General features: G+C 42.2%; 1 protein-coding gene across 1 annotated transcript; it reads right to left on the reverse strand.

Moving 5' to 3' along the window:
- Positions 1-2,067: 2,067 nt before the first annotated feature.
- Positions 2,068-9,400, reverse strand: LOC127766373 (protein argonaute 11-like). The gene is made up of 12 exons (XM_052291431.1): positions 8,953-9,400; positions 7,112-7,317; positions 6,880-7,032; positions 6,197-6,332; positions 4,153-4,295; positions 3,993-4,058; positions 3,845-3,908; positions 3,602-3,737; positions 3,445-3,518; positions 2,853-2,947; positions 2,444-2,475; positions 2,068-2,258 (listed from the first exon to the last, which is right to left on the reverse strand). Exons 1-12 carry the CDS (start codon positions 9,184-9,186, stop codon positions 2,068-2,070), a joined length of 1,530 nt encoding a protein of 509 aa, XP_052147391.1. The 5' UTR covers positions 9,187-9,400.
- Between the last annotated feature and the right edge of the window lie 11,071 nt (positions 9,401-20,471).

Consider the following 20,471-nt stretch of genomic DNA (forward strand, 5'->3'; position numbering starts at 1 on the left):
AAATTGAATTTTCAAATTTAATTCGAGAGATGGGCATGCCCGCCCGCATATGCAGGGTTTTCAATTTCGAATTTGGATTTTATGCCTAGAGTGACCGATATTATCGAAATTTCTGGCTGAAATTATTTGAAAATTTGAATGATTTTGAATCAAATTTGACCAAATTCACAAAAAATTGCAAAAAACCAAAAATTTCGGGCGAGATTTGAGCATGCCGGTGGGGAACGAAATTACCAAAATTTCGGAAATTTCAATCCCTTCATATAGGAAGATCGCAGCAGATCGATATACGCTGGTAACTGACCCCGCCCCACCGGCCAGCCGCCGCCGACCCGTGTGTGGATGGTTGCACCGATTAATTAGCCACGGCGATGGCACCTCGATTTCCCACGGCGTGGCAAAAACCTATGCGGCGGAGAGCTCAGTTACTCTGGTTGATGGTGCATGTGGCAAGAACCTACGCGGCGGAGAGCTTAGTTACTCTGGTCGATGGTGCTCTGACTTAGAGTGTGATCGGTTGAGCTGTGGCTTTTTGAAAAGTAGTTGTGGAATATGGGCTGTGGCTTTTGAAAAAGCTCATTTGGTTCAACAGCTGTGGCTTTTTGACATAACTAGTCCCAATGACAAGCGGGCCCCACATGTCATACACATGTTGAAAAAAAGAGAGGGAGAGATGGTGATGGCCGGCGGCGGGGAGGCAGCTCGGCGAGGAGGAGTGGCGGCTACGGTTCGGCAAGGAGGACACGCGGCGGGGAGGAGCGGCGGCGGTGGGGAGGCAGACGCGCGGCGGCGGCGGGGAGGCATATCGGCGAGGAGGAGCGGTTTGGCGAGTAGGAGGAGGCACAGTGGGGAGGAACGGCGGCGAGGAGGTGCGCCGCCGTCGGCCACCTCACCTCCTTTGTCTCCCGCCTCCACGGCCGACGGGCGAAGGGGCGCCGGCGCCGGGAGGAGGAGGAGCGGTAGCGGCGGTGGCTCCGTGAAGGAGCGGTGGCGGCGGCGGCTCGGCGAGGAGGAGGAGGAGCGGCGCGCGGTGGGAAGGGATGGGAGAAAAAAAAGAACGAACTGATATGCATCATAACCAATAGCAGGTGGGTAAATATTTGACCGAAAGCAACTGAAAGCAAGGGGTGGAGGTGCTTTCAGTTTGTACTGAGCAAAAGCAGCTTTTGGGTAGAAGCAGCTATGACTTTTGAGCCCTTTGGTTAGCTTTTGGCTTTTGCAACGCAGGGTCAAAAGCCCAACCAAAGATACCCTTAGTTCATGTGTTCGTTGAAATGTGTCTTAGAGGAGAGTTACATTTGTAGTACTCCTATTTCAAATGCTCAGGGGTGTTCATTTACGGTTTATCAAGGTGACGACGATTTTCGCTTCGATCTAAAGCCATTTCCAGTGGCAAAAGTTCCAAAGCTAACTTTAATTTGGCCTGTATTGTGTAATTAATACACACTCGTATCAAAATTAGATCATCTTTGTCTCCTTCCGTTTATCCCCAAATAACCATTACATTGGAGCTTGTGAAAGCGGAAAAGAAAAACATTGATTGGAAGTAAGTAAACTGAAAAACAATTTCAGTGAGAGATGAGATTTTTATAAGATAGAGGTATTCTAGTCTTTTCTTATTTTGAAAAAAAGTGAGTAGATCGCACAAACAATATATGTGAAGCCGGCATAACAACAGCAGCCGGTTAACTTCAGATTGTGTCCAACATGATTCCCATATTCTAGTACTATGAAGTACTACTACTTAGCTTAGCCCAGACTGTTGTGACTTTAACATATTCACAACACACAAGTCGATCTGCAAGACACCGAGTCTGATTTCACAACCACACAAAAGCACGGACAGACGCTTAACTTGGTTCTTGGCAAAAGATGATCCACCTAGCAAGCTAGCTTCTTCCTCCATTTCATATTATAAGATTTTCTAGCATTGTCTATATTCACATAAATATTAATGAATTTAGACATATATGTCTAGATTTTACATATGTTTAGATTTATTAACATCTATATGAATATAGACAATGGTAGAAAGTCTTATAACCTGAAACGAAGGGAGTAGTTACTTCAGCAGTAAAACATGAACTGCTTCACATTCTCCTTAATCTCTGGCAGCGGCTTCACCGGCACACCACGGTCGTTCCGCCGAGAACCGCCGGCTGCAGAAGCAGAAGACGATCCGTGGTCGGGGAGTGATCCCTCCTCCAGGTAGTGCCGCGCTCTGGAAGCCGCCAGGTGCGCATAGTACACCGGAGGAACTGCTCGATTTAATTTCACAGACAGATCAAGCAAACAATCAACCAACTATAGCAATTATCTGAAAAATAATGGAATGGGATCACGCAGAATACAGCTAACAGTGATGATCGATAAGATATGGAACTTCTTCTTCAGAGTTCAGGCTGTAGTGTACTAAAAGAAGTTATGAACTTATTAGGCTTACCTATGGAGACTGATCGCGTGCAGCGTGCATATCTGCAAGCCAGAAGTTCAGGATGTTAATTAGTACTCGCTCCGTATTTTAATATATGACGCCATTGACTTTTCGACCAACGATTAACCATTTGTTTTATTCAATTTTTTTATACAGATATGAAAATATTTATATCATGCTTAAAGAACATTTGATGATGAATCAAGTCACGATAAAATGAATGATAATTACATAAATTTTTTGAATAAGACGAATGATCAAACATTAGATAAAAAGTCAACAGTGTCATATATTAAAATATGGAGGTAGTACTCTACTACAGAATTTCATGGAGCTGATGAAAAAGGGGTTAGAAGTGGTAAAACAGTAACAAGGGTATAGTACTGTAGTAGCAGGAAAAACACGGAGAAATGCTTACGTGTAGCACAAATGGTAAGTCAATGTTTGCAATGCATCGGCGCTGAAATTGTTCTCGTCGAATAGAACATGGTAATGCGTGGGGTGGCATGTTCCCTGTTAGAAATGAAAAATTATTCCATTACAAGTTAGAAGAGGGCAGATCACAATGCAGGAACTAGACCAAGATGATGTTCTCAATCTCCTTAACACGTTTCTGTAGATTTTTTTTTTGCCGGGTCGGCCAAAGGTTAGCCGATCAATTTCATTAAGATTTGGGGGGGGAGGGGGAATACAGTAAAATGTTACAAAGACATTACAATATCGCGGTAGCCAGGGAAAGACCCAGCCAACCAAGAACGAGAAAAGAAAGCAGGGCTAAACCCCCCGTAGACAGTCATGGCGATTACTCGCGAAATTGGGAGAAAATTCCAGCCACCCTCCATGTTTCTGTAGATGTATTCCTGAGTTCCTAACCTATCCCACATATATGGACCTGGAATTTAGTTCAATTTCCAGGACCATCCCCAGGGATTGGCTGGGATTTGGGCCTTGCTAATTAAAGCCTAACTAAATAAGAAAATGACATGCTACTTCACTGAGTAACTGCTTACCTGAATGCCAGAATGGCTACAAAGGTAAAAGTCAAATTCACTGGGATGGCATATCTTAGTGTCAACAACAGTTCCTAAGAAAAAAAAAGTTATTACTATTTGAGATAATACAAAATTTTGCATCAGGCTAATTGCTGCCTGGAAAGTTAATTCTTACCAGGTAAGATGTTTCTGCTTCGATCCATCTGATCCCTCGCGTGATGATCTTCAGGAAAAAGACGGGTGTGATGCCTCTTTTGCACCACAACAAAGGTAACTGGAGGGAGGTAGCCCTCCTCTATGCTAGCACAAGCCTGCAGGCAGAAGCATACATAGACTAAGAAGATCACAAAACAACACAAATGCAAACTGCAAGCACACAAAACATAGAAACATGAGAGATAATGAGGCTGAAAAGGACCTTCCGAATTGCATCCATTTCACTAAGCAGAACTTGGCTAAACTGGCCTTCACTAACACCGTCTCTGCATGCCAAGAAAATTGAGTTCTCGTAGCAGATAAAAAAGGAGAATTAGAATAACATAGCACATATTATTTGCTTCACAAACCGATAAAATATTATCCTTCCAGGTTTGCAGCTGCCATTTGCTTTACGGAAAGACTCTATCAACTCTCTGAAACAACAAAGTTTTTTAATGAAAACATGCGCGAGCAAGGTTATTGCAGCAAAAGAATAATTAAATTAGGCACTGTCCATGCCAAAAGTACCTGATCATTCCACCATAAACAAGTCTGTTCTGTGAATCTTTCACCTCTGTGAAGAGATCAGCTATGATCTCTTCCCTATGGCTTTGCGAAGAAACCGAGCATTTGTATTTTGACACTTCTGGCCAATCCATCGATGCAACAACCTGCTGACAGTATTAACATAACTTGAAACATGAAGCATATTATGATAAGGAATCGTACGAGCAAGATAACTAGTAAGAGAGTACAGATTTCTCGTAAAGGAGTGAAATCACTCATTGCTAGTATCTGTGAATTTTAAAAGAGGACAATACTGAAAGCAAGATATAGTAGCTACACCAACACAAAGGAAGCATTCAATTTAAATCGAGATCTTTTACGGTGTTTGCATTCCAAAATAGGGAAAAATCCAATGCTCCTCAATGCCAGATACCATGTAAAAAGTATTTGAGTATTTGTTAGGTAAGTATCAAGGGTAAAATAATAAATTTGCTAGTAGAGAGAAAAAGTATAATTGTCTCTAAATTTAAATTGGTACCGTGTAGGTTCCAATTAAGTCGTTTGCCTATTAATGGCCTATAGGTTCTCGTTTGCGTGGTTTTCTCTAGATTTACATTGTGTTCTTCAATGTTCTTGTTTGCGTGCACGTGCTTTCTTCTAGATTTATATTTTGTTCCAAATAACACGTTTAACGTTTATTGGCACAAAAGTTCTGGTTTGTGCGGTTTTATCTTTTTATGTTTTGTTCTCCTCAACCATGTTGGCGCTTCTCCCTCTGTTTAATTCTGATGAACAGATGGGTTCATCAGAATTCCAAGTAACAAGCATCATAACAACGAGGGAAAATCCTAGAGCCAGAAATATCTGTACTCTTACGTGGGACGCGCCAGACTTTCGGTTGCCAAAGCATTGAGCAATAACAGATGTGTTTGAGGTCTGCAGGGCCGGTGTACTGTCCAATGAAGCAATGGGAGAATTTTTCCAACTCTGGGAGGAGGTCTACGATATGTCTCCACCCACTACTGGAAAAACCATCTTTCGTCGGTTACCCGTCGACCGATGAAATCAGATGGAAACTAACAGGCGATGGAAAGTTCTCGACTACATATCAGCCTATGACATGTTTCTTCATGGCAATGGAGAACTGTCCCTATGGGCTATGGCGAGTTGCTGTGGCGCTCCAGGGCCCCCTCGCGCATTCGTTTCCTCATGTGGGTAGCGCTGAAGGGCCGGTGTCTCACCGCCGACAACCTGGCTAAGCGGAACTGGCAGCATGACGTTCTCTGTCCGTTGTACCAGCGAGAGAACAAAGACTGTCACCTCATGTTTGTGACTTTGTGACTATACGACGGTTTGTGTGGCGAAAGATTAGGAGGTGGTGATGCCAACTTCGCAATTCCGGCGGATGATGATAACACTTTGGCTGACTGGTGGCTCGCGACAAGACGGCGTTTTTAGACGAGCTACAGGACGAATTTTGACAGTACCTTCGTGCTAATTTGGAAATAGCACAGTGCCAGAATTTTTCAGCATGTTTCCAAGACGCCAGAGCAACTAGCAGATGATATAAAGGAAGAAATTGTTGTTTGGAGGGTAGCCGGGATTTTCTCCCAAATTAGCGAGTGATCACGGTTACTGTGTATCGGGATCACTCGCCAATTTACGGTTAAAATTTTTTGCCCCTGCTCTTTTTCTTTCTCTCTCTTTTGTTCCTCGCAGGACCTGGGATCAATCCTAGACTGGCGCTATATCTTCACGTCGTTGTAACTATTTACTGTTTTTCTTCCAAATCTTAATGAAATTGGTCGGCCTGGTTGGCCCGACAAAAAAAATAAAATAAAATGCAGTCTTCTTGATTCAGAAGCAATTTAACTTGTGTTGAGACAGGTATTCTCTATGGGTGAACACATTATTGTTTTAAAACCAAGGATCAAATTGTGTCATGCTTTAATTTATTTAGAGGGCAACTCATAGTTGCATTCTGAATAACATATAAATACTACTGCCATGGGTACAGTAAAGAACTAGAGTATGAATGCTTGATTTAAGGTAAAGAATTAGGGACGATACCAATATTAAGAGACAATCCCATCTGCGAGGGGCGTAGACTCTGGTAATACCCTCTCCACCATTCAACGCCACAACCAATGTCCTTATGTCCAAATGCTTGTGAGGAAAACGATCTTGAGATGGATGTGTACCTGTCACAAGTTAATAATTAGCAAGAAACATGTGCTTATGTAGCATACCATTATATACGAATAACCAATATTATTAGACGGGAACATATCCTATACACACAAACTTTCCGTGCACACTCCGTGCACACAAATTAGCAAATACCACAGAAAATTCGAGAAAAAATTGGACACATATTTCTAATAGTATTACACCTACGTATGAAAATCTTATTTTTAAATTCATTATATTTTAATTAGCCGTAACAAAAAAAGACAAAATCCTGGCAGATTTTTACCCTTAAAACTGTCAGATTTTTCTTTTTCTTTTGTTACGGTTAAAATATAATGAATTTGAATATGAGAGTTTGTAGATAATACTGATACTATTAGGAGTAGATGTCTATTTTTTTTATAGAATTTTTGTGACATTTGCTAGTTGGTGTGCACGGAAAGCTTGTGTGCATAGGAATTAGACAACGTCAAATGATAGAAACTGGTAGGTAATGGCCAAGAAACCTGTGCTGCCACTCTATATTCTATAGAAGGGAAAATATGCAAGATGCATTACCTTGAACTGGGACATTCCCTAAGAGCGATATCAAGAGCCTGGATAGTGTCTTGCGGCAGCTCTCTCTGCCTACCAGCCAAGAATTGCTTAAGGCTGTGCATATATAAATTTGCAGCACCAGCACACTTTATGGTCACTTTGAACTCTTTCTCCCTGGAGAAAAAAAAAATCAATGCAATGCACAATGACAATAGCTAGGTACAAAAGGAACACATGGACAGGAAGACATTACCCCTGGTTTCCTCTCTCAGGGTCGTTTGCAATTTTGACAACGAACTCTCTGTCTGTAAAAGGCAATGCACCAGCCGTAAACATGCCTTTTCTTCCATCATAAGCAGGCGAACGCCGCCCATCCAAGTATTTTTTGTGTGATCTAAAAAGTTCATTGATTATATTCCTGTTCCTTTCTCGAGATCTCAATTCAGGGGCGATGGCAACCTGTACCAATAAATAAATAAACACGTAGCAACTGCACTTACAATGTGAAAATATATGTTGAAGTGATGCAGTGCACAGAGAGAACAAAAAAAACAAAAGCATGCATCCACCATGTATATAACCACATGGACAGGGGTTTCACATCTCAAGTGCTTCTGTGCTTGTATTTCACAAGGTTTAAGAAGACATTAACTATTCGGTAGAGCTTTGGAAAATTCTATGTGCCACATATTTCGTCCGTTTGAGTTTATTTTTTATGGTTGGTTCTTGTGAGTTCCTAAGTGTGAAAAAAAATATAAAAAAAATAAAAATAAAAAAGTTGCACATCTCTCTCCTCTGCACTAGAGAGGAGAGGAGAGGAAAAAATTCTACTTCCTCTGTTTCACAATGTAAGTCATTCTAGCATTTTCCACATTTATATTGATATTAATGAATCTAGATACACATTCATATTGATATATATATTTATCTAGATTCATTAATATCAATATGAATGTGGGAAATGCTAGAATGACTTACATTATGAAACAGAGGGAGTACATATCACATATTTCGTCCATTTGAGTTTATTTTTTCTATGGTTGGTTCCTGTGTGTTCCTAAGTGTGAAAAAAAAATCAAAAAAAAAGGAAAATAAAAAATTTCGGGGGGGGGGGGGGGGGGGGGCGCCAGCCACTCTGGTGCGCTCCTCTTGCCACCTCAGCATCGCCCCGCCACGTCGGCAGGAGGACAGTGTCAGAGAGGCTGGTGGGATAAGTTTTTTCAGTGGTCTATTTGCAAAATAAATTTTTCAAAAGGATCAAAATGTGAAAAATCCAGCATATGGATGTTGGGGAGGGATGAGTGATTATGTATACGAGGGAGGTGGGAGGTGGAAGGGGTTTGTGTTTTGAAGGATTGATCTAATAGTTGGAGATAATGGGTCAACCAATATAAGTTAGAACAGATAGCTAAGTATTTTTTATTTTTCTTATAATTTTTATATGGTTTTTTTCTAATTTATTAAAGTTCCATGTAGCGGCTTAGGAGTGTTCATAGGATGTCATATGGCAGTGATAAATATGGGGTAGTAAACAGGAAAATGATTCTCAACTCTCGTGGAAATGTCTCGTTGCTCTTTGCATATCATCTAAAAAAAGTTTTGAAAAATTTGGACCAGATGGATTAATATATGATATATCATGCCAAAGCCATGCAAATTCAAATTTGACACCTACTACAAATCACAGAAAAAGAACAAAATAAGATCTACAGTATCTACCAAGTGTAGTCAATTATTTTTTTTAACTTATAGAAGTTAAATTTAAGCTTGTATGGTCGTGGAATGATCTATTACTACATATTAATCTATGGGTGTGTTTAGTTCACGCTAAAATTGAAAGTTTGGTTGAAATTGAAATGATGTGACGGAAAAGTTAGAAGTTTGTGTAGGAAAGTTTTTATACGATGAAAAAGTTAAAAGTTTGAAGAAAAAGTTTGAAACTAAACTCGGCCTATCTTGAATTTTTTTTATAATCGTTTCGACGACATGAAAGAAATTGTATGTGACATGCAGAGTTTAAAATCCATTCTTGTACTAGAAGTCAACTTAATAAAAAAAGTTACTAAAATACAAAGCGAAACCGGGATGGAGTACATCGTAATGGTAGATCTCCTTGTCGGCAAGCTGCACGACGAAATGGTTGGCGCGGACGCGGCAGCTCGTCCCGACCGTCCCGAACCCCGGCCTCGCCTGGAGCACCACCGCCTTGCTCGACGTCGGCGGCAGCGCACCGACCGCCCGCGACGGCGGCTCGACCTCCCCCACCGCCGGCGCCGAAGCAGACGACGACGACGACGCCCCCTCGCGCGCCTCCATCCCGGCCGCCATCTCCGTCTCCACCTCGCCGCTGAGCACATCCGCCTCCGCCGGTTGCAGCGCCGGCACCGGCGCCGCGGCTCCGTCCCGGCCAGCCCCAGGGCCGGATCCCGTGCCCCGTGGAAGCGGGACGCGGGGCTCCACGGCGTCCAAAGCACCTCGACCGCGTTTGCGTCCGCGCTCGCCGCCACGGACACTGCTGGCGCCGCCGGGGCCACCGCGCCGGCCGCCTACCCCGCCGCCGCGGGAAGACATGGCCGGTAGACAAGCAAGCGGAGCTAGAAGCACGCAAACCCACGGAGGAAATTAATGGAAGCTGAAGGCCTGAAGCGAGACGAGGCGGAGTGGAAGAGCGACATATTAGGTCGATCCACTCACGGGCCCTCTCCCTCTCACTGACATGGAGGGCCCACGTGTCAGAGGCAGCGGAGGAGCGCATGGAGATGCGTGCAGGGGGAAGGGAGGGAGGCATATGGACGGTTGATTGCTCTCTCTCGCGGGCATCGACGCTGCGTCACGTACTCACATCACGCAGCGTCGGGTTTGTCTCATGTCTAGTCGTTACTCGTTAACTAGAAGGGGATGTGAGCTGTCGCCGCTCACGCAGAAAGGTACTCCCTCCATTTTAAAATATTTGACTCTGTTGACTTTTAGCACATATTTGACCGTTCGTCTTATTAAAAAAATTCGTGAAATATATAAAACTATGTGTTGTTGAGTTGTGATCTAAATTCATTTGCACTTAATAAAGGCCAAGCTACATTAAGAAGGTTCTTCAGCGTTTTAACATACATGATGCAAAGCCTATTAGCACTCCTATTGCACCTCATTTTAAATTATCAGCTTTACAATGTGCTAGTACTGATGAGGATGTAGAATATATGTCTAGAGTTCCATATTCTAGTGCTGTTGGTTCTTTGATGTATGCCATGGTTTGCTCCCGGCCAGATTTATCTCATGCTATGAGTTTGGTTAGTAGATACATGGCTAATCTTGGTAAAGAACACTGGAAAGCTGTTCAGTGGATTTTCAGGTACCTCAGAGACACAGCTGATGCTTGCTTGAAGTTTGACAGGACTGATAAGGGGCTTGTTGGATATGTGGATTCTGATTTTGCTGTAGATTTGGATAAGAGAAGGTCACTCACAGGTTATGTGTTTACCATTGGTAGTTGTGCTGTGAGTTGGAAGGCAACATTGCAGCCTGTTGTTGCCTAGTCTACCACTGAAGCAGAATACATGGCTATTGCTGAAGCATGTAAAGAATCAGTTTGGCTGAAAGGATTGTTTGCTGAGCTTTGTGGAGTTGATTCTTGCATTAACTTGTTTTGTGACAGTCAAAGTGCTATATGCCTCACCAAAGATCAGATGTTTCATGAGAGGACAAAGCACATTGATATCAAGTACCATTATGTTCGCGATGTAGTCGCGCAAGGTAAGCTAAAGGTATGCAAGATAAGTACTCATGATAATCCTGCTGATATGATGACAAAGCCTGTTCCTGTTGCTAAGTTTGAGCTTTGCTCAAGCTTAGTTGGTATAGTGGTTTAGCCCGAGAGGCTATTTGCGCCGAAAGTGTTTTTTGTCTTTGTTGTGTTCAGGGTGAAGGATTGATTCATGCTACAAGAAGGAATTTGTCTCAAGGTGGAGTTTGTTGAGTTGTGATCCAAATTCATTTGCACTTAATAAAGGCCAGCTTCTGTCATCATCCCTTTTAGGGTTCCACCATATATATACCTCTTGTAAGTCGCCGTGCGGCAATGTAACCTCACATCAGATATAGTGAAGATATTTTGCTGGCTGGCGTCCGTGGTTTTTTCTCTCCTGTTTTAGGAGGGTTTTCCACGTGAAATCTCGTGTCTTTTGTGATTGATCTATTGTTTTTTATCGTTTGTTCGCCTATCGTTTCCTAATATGTGTGTACATGAAAGTATATTTAACAATGAATCAAATGATATAAAAAGAATAAATAATTACTTAAATTTGTTGAATAAGACGAATGGTTAAACACGTACTAAAAAGTCAACGATGTTAAATATTTTGAAACGGAGGAAGTACAAAAGTTACTAAAGTCAAAACAGTAGTATTGCTTATTGGCTTTTTTGGGGGACATTTTAGCATGTACTGATAGTAAAACTATAACTAATTAACTTTAGCGGATGAGGTCAATGAAAAACACTAAGGCGTGGCCAATGAAATAACATGAACAACGAAAATGATACTCCCTCCCTCCATTTCCGTTGTTTGACTTTTTTCTAATTAAACTTTGTTTTCATCGTTTGACTTTTTTCCGTAGTTAAACTTTGTTAAGCTTGATCAGATGCATAAAAAAATTAACAATATTTAAAATATGAAACTAGTTTTATTAAATCTAACAGTTTAAAAATATAGGTCCCATCGTTTGGCTTATTTCCTTATAAGCCAAAACGGCTTATTAGGAAATAAAAATGAATTTGTAGGTGAAACTTTTATAAATGTGCTCTTGGTGACTTAAAAAAGCTACGTTGAAAATATCTCAAAATCAATCTCAAAATTAAGTTTAAAAATTTAAAATTTAGCTTTTTCTTTGGCTGATTATGCCATCCGATGGGAACCATATTTGTTTAAGCACATATTTTTCTATAAATTTAATTAAACTTAAATAAGTTTGGTTAGGGAAAAAAATTAAATGACTTTATAATACGATGAAGCGGAAGGAGTAGGAAAAACCATGCGCCTGAGAGCATAGTGGCTTTTCTATCGTAAGACTAACAACACCCCTAAGCTTTCAGACAATTCATAAAGTATTTACATAGTTGTATTATTGACCAAGTTGCGTGTTTAGTAGAAAATGGCTAATGTCAATATAGGGAACAGAGAACAAAACATAATAAAATGTAAGCAACTCTGTCACGCAAATTACACCATGAATAATGTGCAAAAAAATGTGTTCTAGCAAAGTAAAAAAGGACACGCTTAATCTGTCATACGTATACAATACCACGCGGCAAGATCGACTAAGACTGAAAGTCACTTAACTAAGGACCATAACAAATTTGGATTCTTCAGCACGCTGAACTCCTAATGTTTTCACCTGCTGCAAGTAGCTTCCCTGTGACGAACAGGCAAAGATAATTCATTTTCCAATATATATAATCATGGTAATATTGCCAATGCAATGCCAATATTATCATGACAATGGTCCTGAAAAAAAATACATGGATAATTTAGGTATATGGATTACGGAATCACCCATAGCCTCTTAGATTGTTGAACCAAATTTAAGACAATCACCAATTAATTAAAAAACTTCACAATAGCAGGGCATGCTTGCAACAGCAGATTTCTACAGGTGCATCAAACTATTGTGGTCCTATTAACACAGCTTGGCTCGGAAGCATACCATAGGTGCAAGAATGCAAGATGATATGTGGTCCAAACCACTGGCAAATGAGCAGAATGATGGTTGAAAAAAGAGAATGAATTCAAACCTGTGCCTTTCATCCCATCTCGACAAACTTGTCCTGCAACAGGAAATTTGTTGCGAGCTCTCTCTCAGCCTGCCATGTTTTATTGGCACATATTACATACATATAATTTTAGATACGTTAGGACTTAAAAAGGGCCAAAGATCTCCTGGGAAACAGCAGTAGAGATTACCGTGTTGTCCCCGATGCCTCCAGGGAGATTAATCTGTAAGAAACCTCATGATCATCATCGATCACATGATTCACATCAGTGCGCTGCGGCATTGGTAATGATAAACCCAGGTTGATCTCCCCCTCCCATCATGGACTGATCACACACTGTCAATAGGTGGATGCATCAGCTTAGAGCAAGTTTAATAGTATAGCCAATTGCTGGCTACAAAATTTCTATAGTCAACTTAATAGTCAATTCATACAACAGTTACCTATAAACATATATTACACAATTAATAATATCTGGTTTCACCTATCATACACAAATATAGTTGCAGCTGGCTACAAATCTTTAACCCGCTGCTCTTCTCTCTTCTTTTTTATTTTCTCGAATTGTGTTTATAGCTGGCTTATAGTCTGTTATTGTACTTGCTCTTATATCTGCATACCATATCATGCATGCGTGAATCCCGGAAAAATTGGTCTCTCGTGTCTTTGATTATTAGCATGGCCATCCTGCTGATAGTTGCATGCACAATAATGGCTAAACTGCAGCATGCAGATAATGCATTGCAAAATGACTTGCTTAATTAAAAGGCAAACTCTATGGCATCAAGGTAGGGGTAAACTGGGACCAGATGAACACATGCATCAGCAAATTAATTTAATCAGGAGAGTCATCTCATCTATTACACAGAAACAGTGGCGGAGGACAAAAAAAAATGGAGGTGTGGCCATGGACTAAGCATATGACGAAGTTGAACGGCAATAACAAATCTCGGTGCCTATTCACAAGCAGAAGAGTACGCATGCCAGTGGAGCATTAGCTGATTACTCAGACAACAATACGAGCAACAAGTTATCTTTTCTGAAAGAAAAATATACTCCCTCCGTTTCGAAATGTTTGACGCCGTTGACTTTTTAGTACATGTTTGACCGTTCGTCTTATTCAAAAAATTTAAGTAATTATTAATTTTTTCTATCATTTGATTTATTGTTAAATATATTTTTATGTAGGCATATAATTTTACATATTTCATAAAAGTTTTTGAATAAAACAAACGGTCAAACATATGCTAAAAAGTCAACGGTGTCAAACATTTCGAAACGGAGGGAGTATTTGTTTTGAAACAAGAACACACGCGTGTTTTCTCGATGTGAGAGAATAAAATCATCAACAAATTGGCCAGCAAATATAGGTTTACTTAAAAGCCGTCGGAACGCTGGAAGAGTAGGAGTGCCACATCATCGATTTTTGTGAAAAAACCCCAACACTTTTGGTTAATTATGCGCCAGTCCTCGCTTCTTTCCACTGTCCGATCTCACCGTAGGGTCGATCTGGCCGTCCACGTGTCCCGCTGTGCCGGCCCTTCCTTACCCGTGCGATCGTCGGATTATGGACGGACGGCCTAGATTTCGCCAACCGGTACAAACCCTAGCCGCCCGTCCTCTCCTCTCCCTACGCGCGCGCCGCAACCTCCTCCGCTCACTCTGCAACCTCGCCCGCCTCCTGCGCTCGCGTGCGCCGTCGCCCACCTCCTCAGCTCGCACCGCAACCTCGCCCGCCTCTTGCGCTCGTGTGCACCGTCGTCGCCGCAGCTCCCTCTCCTCTACTGTGCTACCGCCGCCGCTCCCTCCCAATAAGCCGCCGGATCTCCTAGTGAGGAGGCCGGGACCGCCGGATCTGGTGACCCCGGTCTCCTCGCCGGCGGATCCGTGTCAGAAGTGGAGATTTCAGAGATAACTGAAGAAAAGTTCAGAGATAACTGAAGAAAGTCTGAAGAATGGTGATACCGTTTGGCTGACGTCATTTAATGAGAATGAACGGTGGAGATGCGAAGATTCGTATTTACAGCGGGATTCGACGGTGGCGATTCGCTGTTCTCTTATTCACTGTCATGTAATTTTTGTTTAAGAGCTTATGCTCGTTTACTTTTACCTGAATGCTGAATCTAAGCTGTAATGAGGTTAAAACTGATGCTTTGGATCCGCTCGGGAGTATATAACCTAGCGAGACTAATGAGAAGGGCAACAAGAACCAAATTATTGTCTTAGTAGCTTAGAACCCTAGTTTTTTTCCGAGTCTTGCGGCGCCCAACAGATTGTGAGAGAGAGAGGGGAGAATTCCATTTTTTGGCTCTGAATTTTCTTGGGTTTGACAAGGGTATCAGAGTAAAGCCCGATTCTTGGCTCTCGAATTCACCAAGTGAAGGTTGGGAGGATCTCCGGATTTCTCACCGTAAAATCCCTAGAACTTGGGCGGATCGAACCGGAGGCGAGGAGAAGCGAGGAGAAGGTGTTTTGAGCGAGGGTTGGAGAACCACGCAGGTGTGTTCTCTGTAAAATCTCCGGAGCTCGGGATTCCTACTCAGGTTGGCGGTAGACCTAGACGGCGAGATCTTAAGGGGAGAGGGATCTGTGAATTCCTTGAGCCGATTTCGTCAGTCAATCGATGATGCCTGCACGAACCAGATCCCACAACAGTTTGGACAGCGCTGGGGAGTTTGATGTTCGTGCTGAAATCACACATATTAGGCATGAGATGGCGGATCCGAGAGTGATGCGGTCGGAAATGGGTGAAATTAAAGGACTTCTGAGCAGTATCTGTGCGAGTATGTCGAGTCAAGGACCTGGATTTAGGGGAACGGCTGGAGCTAGTACTAGTGGCATTGCAAGGGGGGCAGCAGGGTTGGCAGCTTCAGCAGCAGCAACGGTGAGCAATACTGCAACAGTGGCTGGAAGTTCTTCAGTACCACCGGGTTTCAGTCCCCGACCTAACACCACTGGAGTTCAGACCGGGGCTGGTGTGACGCCACTGACTTCGGGAGCTCAGGTAAATCCTGTTAATGCTGGAAGCATGACCTCAACTGTGACAATCCCATCCTTTCTGCCCAGAAACACACAGGGTGCCATGACTTCTGTAGGAAATGTGAACTTCCAAATTGAACGAAACACTGTGAACCCATCTTTTGGCCCAGTTTTCACCACTGCTACTAGAACTCATGTGTTACCAGAGGGAAGAAATTTCAATTTTCCTGAGAGAGAGTCACAAGAGGATGTGGGGATGAACCATTATGGGATTGACACTAATCAGCCTTGGAGATATCCAACTAGGCAACCAGGGGGTACTGCTGTAGGCACAGGAGCAGGGATGCCAAACCCGGGAGGAGGTATGTACTGGCAGGAACCACCTAGATATTTGCATGGTGTCATACCAAACCCTTATACTGAAATGTCATTGAGGAGTCAGAGGTTGGAATTGACATTGTTCAATGGGGAGGATGCTGTAGGGTGGTTGCAACAATGTGAAAAGTTTTTTGAGATGACTGGCACCCCTGTGGATCAGTGGGTTAATTTAGCATCTGGACACTTAGTGGGAAGAGCAGGGAAATGGTTTAGAAATTTGGCCATACCCTGGTACTGTCTAAATTGGCAGCAATTTTATCTAATGGTTTCAGATCGTTTTACTGAAGCTAATGCCGATGAAGCTGTGGAACTACTACAGAATGCAAAACAGACTGGTAGTGTAATGCAGTACATTGACAAATTCGAAGACTGTGTTTCTTTAGTGAAAAGGGATCATCCTTACTTGACGGAGTCTTACATTTTGAGTTGTTTTATTGGGGGATTGAGGGCTGACATTAAGCATGATGTATGTGGGCAAAAGCCCCAGAACTTGTTGGCAGGATATTGGTATGCTAAGGTGTATGAGAAGGCAAGTATTGCTAAGAGACTAAGCTACCAATCTGGATTTAATAGAAACAAACCTCAATTCCAGCCTGCCCAGTCTAGTGGTACCAGATTTGTCAACCAGAAAAACACAACTCAAAGGGTGGAGAAAGAAAAGAAAACTTGCTGGTATTGCAAGGAACCATGGAATTACCAACATAAATGTAAAGTTGGCAAGGTGGTACATATGATGGAGGAGGTTGAAGAAGAATAGGAACCCCAAGAAACTCATGAGGAGAATGGAGAGACTGGATACCAGACAGCTCCTGGTAGTCCAGCTAAGAAGGAAGAAGAGGAGGGACAGTTGATGCAAATATCTACACAAGCAGCACAGGGGATGTGTGGAAGTAATACTTTCTCTCTCATTGCCCATGTTAAAGGAAGGAGGGCTGTAGCATTGGTTGACAGTGGGAGTACAAATTCTTTCATGAACTATGATTTTGCTATAAAAAGTGGGTGTGAAATTTTGGAAGCTAGCAATAGAAGAATACTGGTAGCTGGTGGGGGTATGATCTCCTCTTCCACAAAAACTGAGCAGCTGTCATATACTGTACAGGGTCATCCATTTGAAAGAGTGTTCCAATTAATTCCCTTGAAAGGATTTGATGTGATTTTAGGGGCAGATTGGATTTATGACCATAGTCCAATCAGTCTGGACCTAAAACAGAGAGTTCTTTGGGTAACATGTAAGGGCCAGCAAGTTAAATTTGTATATCATACTCTTCCATAGGGGAAGATAATGATTAAGGCTGGAAAATTTGGGAAGATGCTTGATAAGGGGATAATGGGTTTCTTCATAGAAGTGTTGTCTAAAACAGAAGAGAAGAAGGAAGAAACCATTATACCAGAACAGATAGCAGTTTTGCTTCAAGAGTTTGCTGATGTATTTGCTGAACCTAAGGGTTTACCTCCAAAGAGGGATTGTGACCATGCAATACCACTGAAGGTGGGAGCAGAACCTCCAAGCTTGAGACCCTACAGAGTCCCACATCAACAGAAAAATGCTATCGAAGAAATTATTAAGGAATTGCTGGATTCTAAAGAAATTAGACCTAGTCTCAGTCCATATTCATCTCCAGCTGTCATGGTGAGGAAGAAGGATGGGAATTGGAGGATGTGTGTGGATTATCGGCAATTGAATGCCAAAACCGTCAAGAACAAGTTCCCTATGCCTATTATAGAAGATTGTTAGATGAATTGAATGGTGCCAAGGTGTTCACAAAGCTAGATCTACGGTCGGGTTACCATCAAATCAGAATGGTGGAAGGTGATATCCCTAAGACAGCATTCAAAACTCATATGGGGCATTTTGAATATTTGGTGATGCCATTCGGGTTGACAAACGCACCAGCTACATTTCAAGCTCTCATGAATCAAATTTTTGGCAAACTTTTGAGGAAGTGTATTTTGGTCTTCTTTGACGACATACTAATTTATAGCAGAGATCTGAGGGAACATGAACAGCACTTGTGCATAGTGCTAAACATACTGAGGTCACATAAATTGTTCGCCAAGCGAAGCAAATGCACTTTTGCTGTAGGAAGTATAGAATATCTGGGGCATATAGTGTCCGGAGAAGGTGTTGCAACTAAGCCTAGTAAAATTCAGGATGTGCTGGATTGGCCAGTACCCAAAAATGTCTCAAAATTAAGAGGATTCTTGGGATTAACTGGATACTATAGGAGATTTGTGAAGGGGTATGGAACCATATGCAGACCACTTCATGATCTGTTGAAGAAAAACAGCTACCAATGGGGTGTAGAACAGCAAAAAGCTTTTGACAATCTTAAAGAAGTTATGACTTCCTGTCCAGTTTTGGCTTTACCCAATTTCAATCAACCTTCTGTCCTAGAGACAGATGCATGTGGTATTGGAATTGGGGCTGTACTGATGCAAGAAGGGAGACCCATTGCTTATTTCAGCAAATCTCTGGGGAAGAAGGCAGCTAGCTCTTCAACATATGAAAAGGAGGTTATTGCTATCTTAGAAGCTTTGAAGAAATGGAGGCACTATTTGCTTGAAAATCAGGTGGTCATCAGAACTGATCAGCAAAGTTTGAAGTTCATGGCAACCCAGAGATTAACAGAAGGAATTCAGCACAAACTATTGCTGAAATTAATGGAGTTCGATTACAGTATTGAGTACAAGAAGGGAAAAGAAAACAAGGCAGCTGATGCATTGTCTAGGAGGGATACTGATGGAGACAAGTGCTTGGCAATCACTCTGGTATATCCAGCTTGGGTGGAGGATGTGAAGAACAGCTACATGGGGGATGAGAAATATGCAAAGTTAGTAACTGGAGAGGAACTGAATGAAGGAGCAGAGGGGTTCACTTTACAATCTGGGTTACTGAGGTATAAAAACAGAATTTATGTGGGACAATCAACTGATATCAGACAAAGGCTGCTTCAATCCTTTCACAATTCCACCTTTGGAGGGCATTCCGGAATGAAGGTGACATACCATAAACTTAAGAACATTTTATTGGCCTAAAATGAAGAAGGATGTGGATAGACAGGTGACTAAATGCCCAACCTGTCAAATAGCTAAACCTGAACATATTCATGTACCTGGATTGCTGGACCCTTTACAAATTCCTGAGATGGCATGGACACACATTTCAATGGATTTTATAGAAGGGTTGCCAAAATCTCATGGAAAAGATGTTATTCTGGTAGTAGTGGACAGGTTAACAAAGTATGCTCATTTTGTTGCCATGTCTCATCCTTTTGACACTCAAGATGTGATACAAGTTTTCATGGAAAATGTATACAGACTTCATAGCATGCCAGTGGCTATTGTGTCATACCGAGACAGGATTTTTACCAGCGAACTATTCCAGAATGTTTTTAAAGCAATGGGTACTGCATTGCGGGTTAGTACTTCCTATCATCCTCAGTCTGACGGCCAAACCGAGAGGGTAAATCAATGTGTAGAAGCTTATCTTCGCTGTATGGTGTTTCAGGAGCCTAAAGAATGGTACAAATGGTTGCCTACTGCAGAATGGTGGTATAATACTTCTTATCACACATCATTGCAAGTCACTCCATATGAGGCCATGTATGGAGTAACTCCACCACAGATTGGGGAAAGGGCGATACCTGGAAATGTTTCAGAAGAGGCAAGAGCAACTGTACAGCAGAGGGAGGATATGTTGGCAAGATTAAAAGAAAACTTGGCCAAAGCTCAAACCAGAATCAAAAAGTTTGCTGACAGACTCAGGAGTGAAAGACAATTCGAGTTAGGGGATATGGTCTACCTAAAGATGCAACCATATCGACAGAATGCTTTTGGGCTGAGAGGATCATTGAAACTCAGAGCAAAGTTTTATGGTCCCTTCAGAGTGTTGGAAAAGATTGGGAAGGTTGCTTATAAGTTGCAGTTGCCAGAAGAAGCTAACATACACCCTGTGTTTCACGTTAGTCAGCTGAAGAAACATGTGGGAAGGCAGGCAATCCCGCTACCAAATCTTCCACTGGTGGGTGCTGATGGTACTGTCAAGACTGAACCACTTGCAGTATTAGCAAGGAGAGTAATTCCAAGACAAAATGAACCAGTGGTTCAATGGTTAATTCACTGGGAGAATTTAACACCTGAAGATGCAACATTCATCCAGGCCACTTTTCCACACTTTAGACCTTGAGGACAAGGTCTGGCTCAAGGGGAAAGGATTGTCAGAAGTGGAGATTTCAGAGATAACTGAAGAAAAGTTCAGAGATAACTGAAGAAAGTCTGAAGAATGGTGATACCGTTTGGCTGACGTCATTTAATGAGAATGAACGGGGAGATGCGAAGATTCGTATTTACAGCGGGATTTGACGGTGGCGATTCGCTGTTCTCTTATTCACTGCCATGTAATTTTTGTTTAAGAGCTTATGCTCGTTTACTTTTACCTGAATGCTGAATCTAAGCTGTAATGAGGTTAAAACTGATGCTTTGGATCCGCTCG

This window comes from Oryza glaberrima, chromosome 3 (genome assembly GCF_000147395.1).
Source record: "Oryza glaberrima chromosome 3, OglaRS2, whole genome shotgun sequence".
Taxonomy (NCBI): Eukaryota; Viridiplantae; Streptophyta; class Magnoliopsida; order Poales; family Poaceae; genus Oryza; species Oryza glaberrima.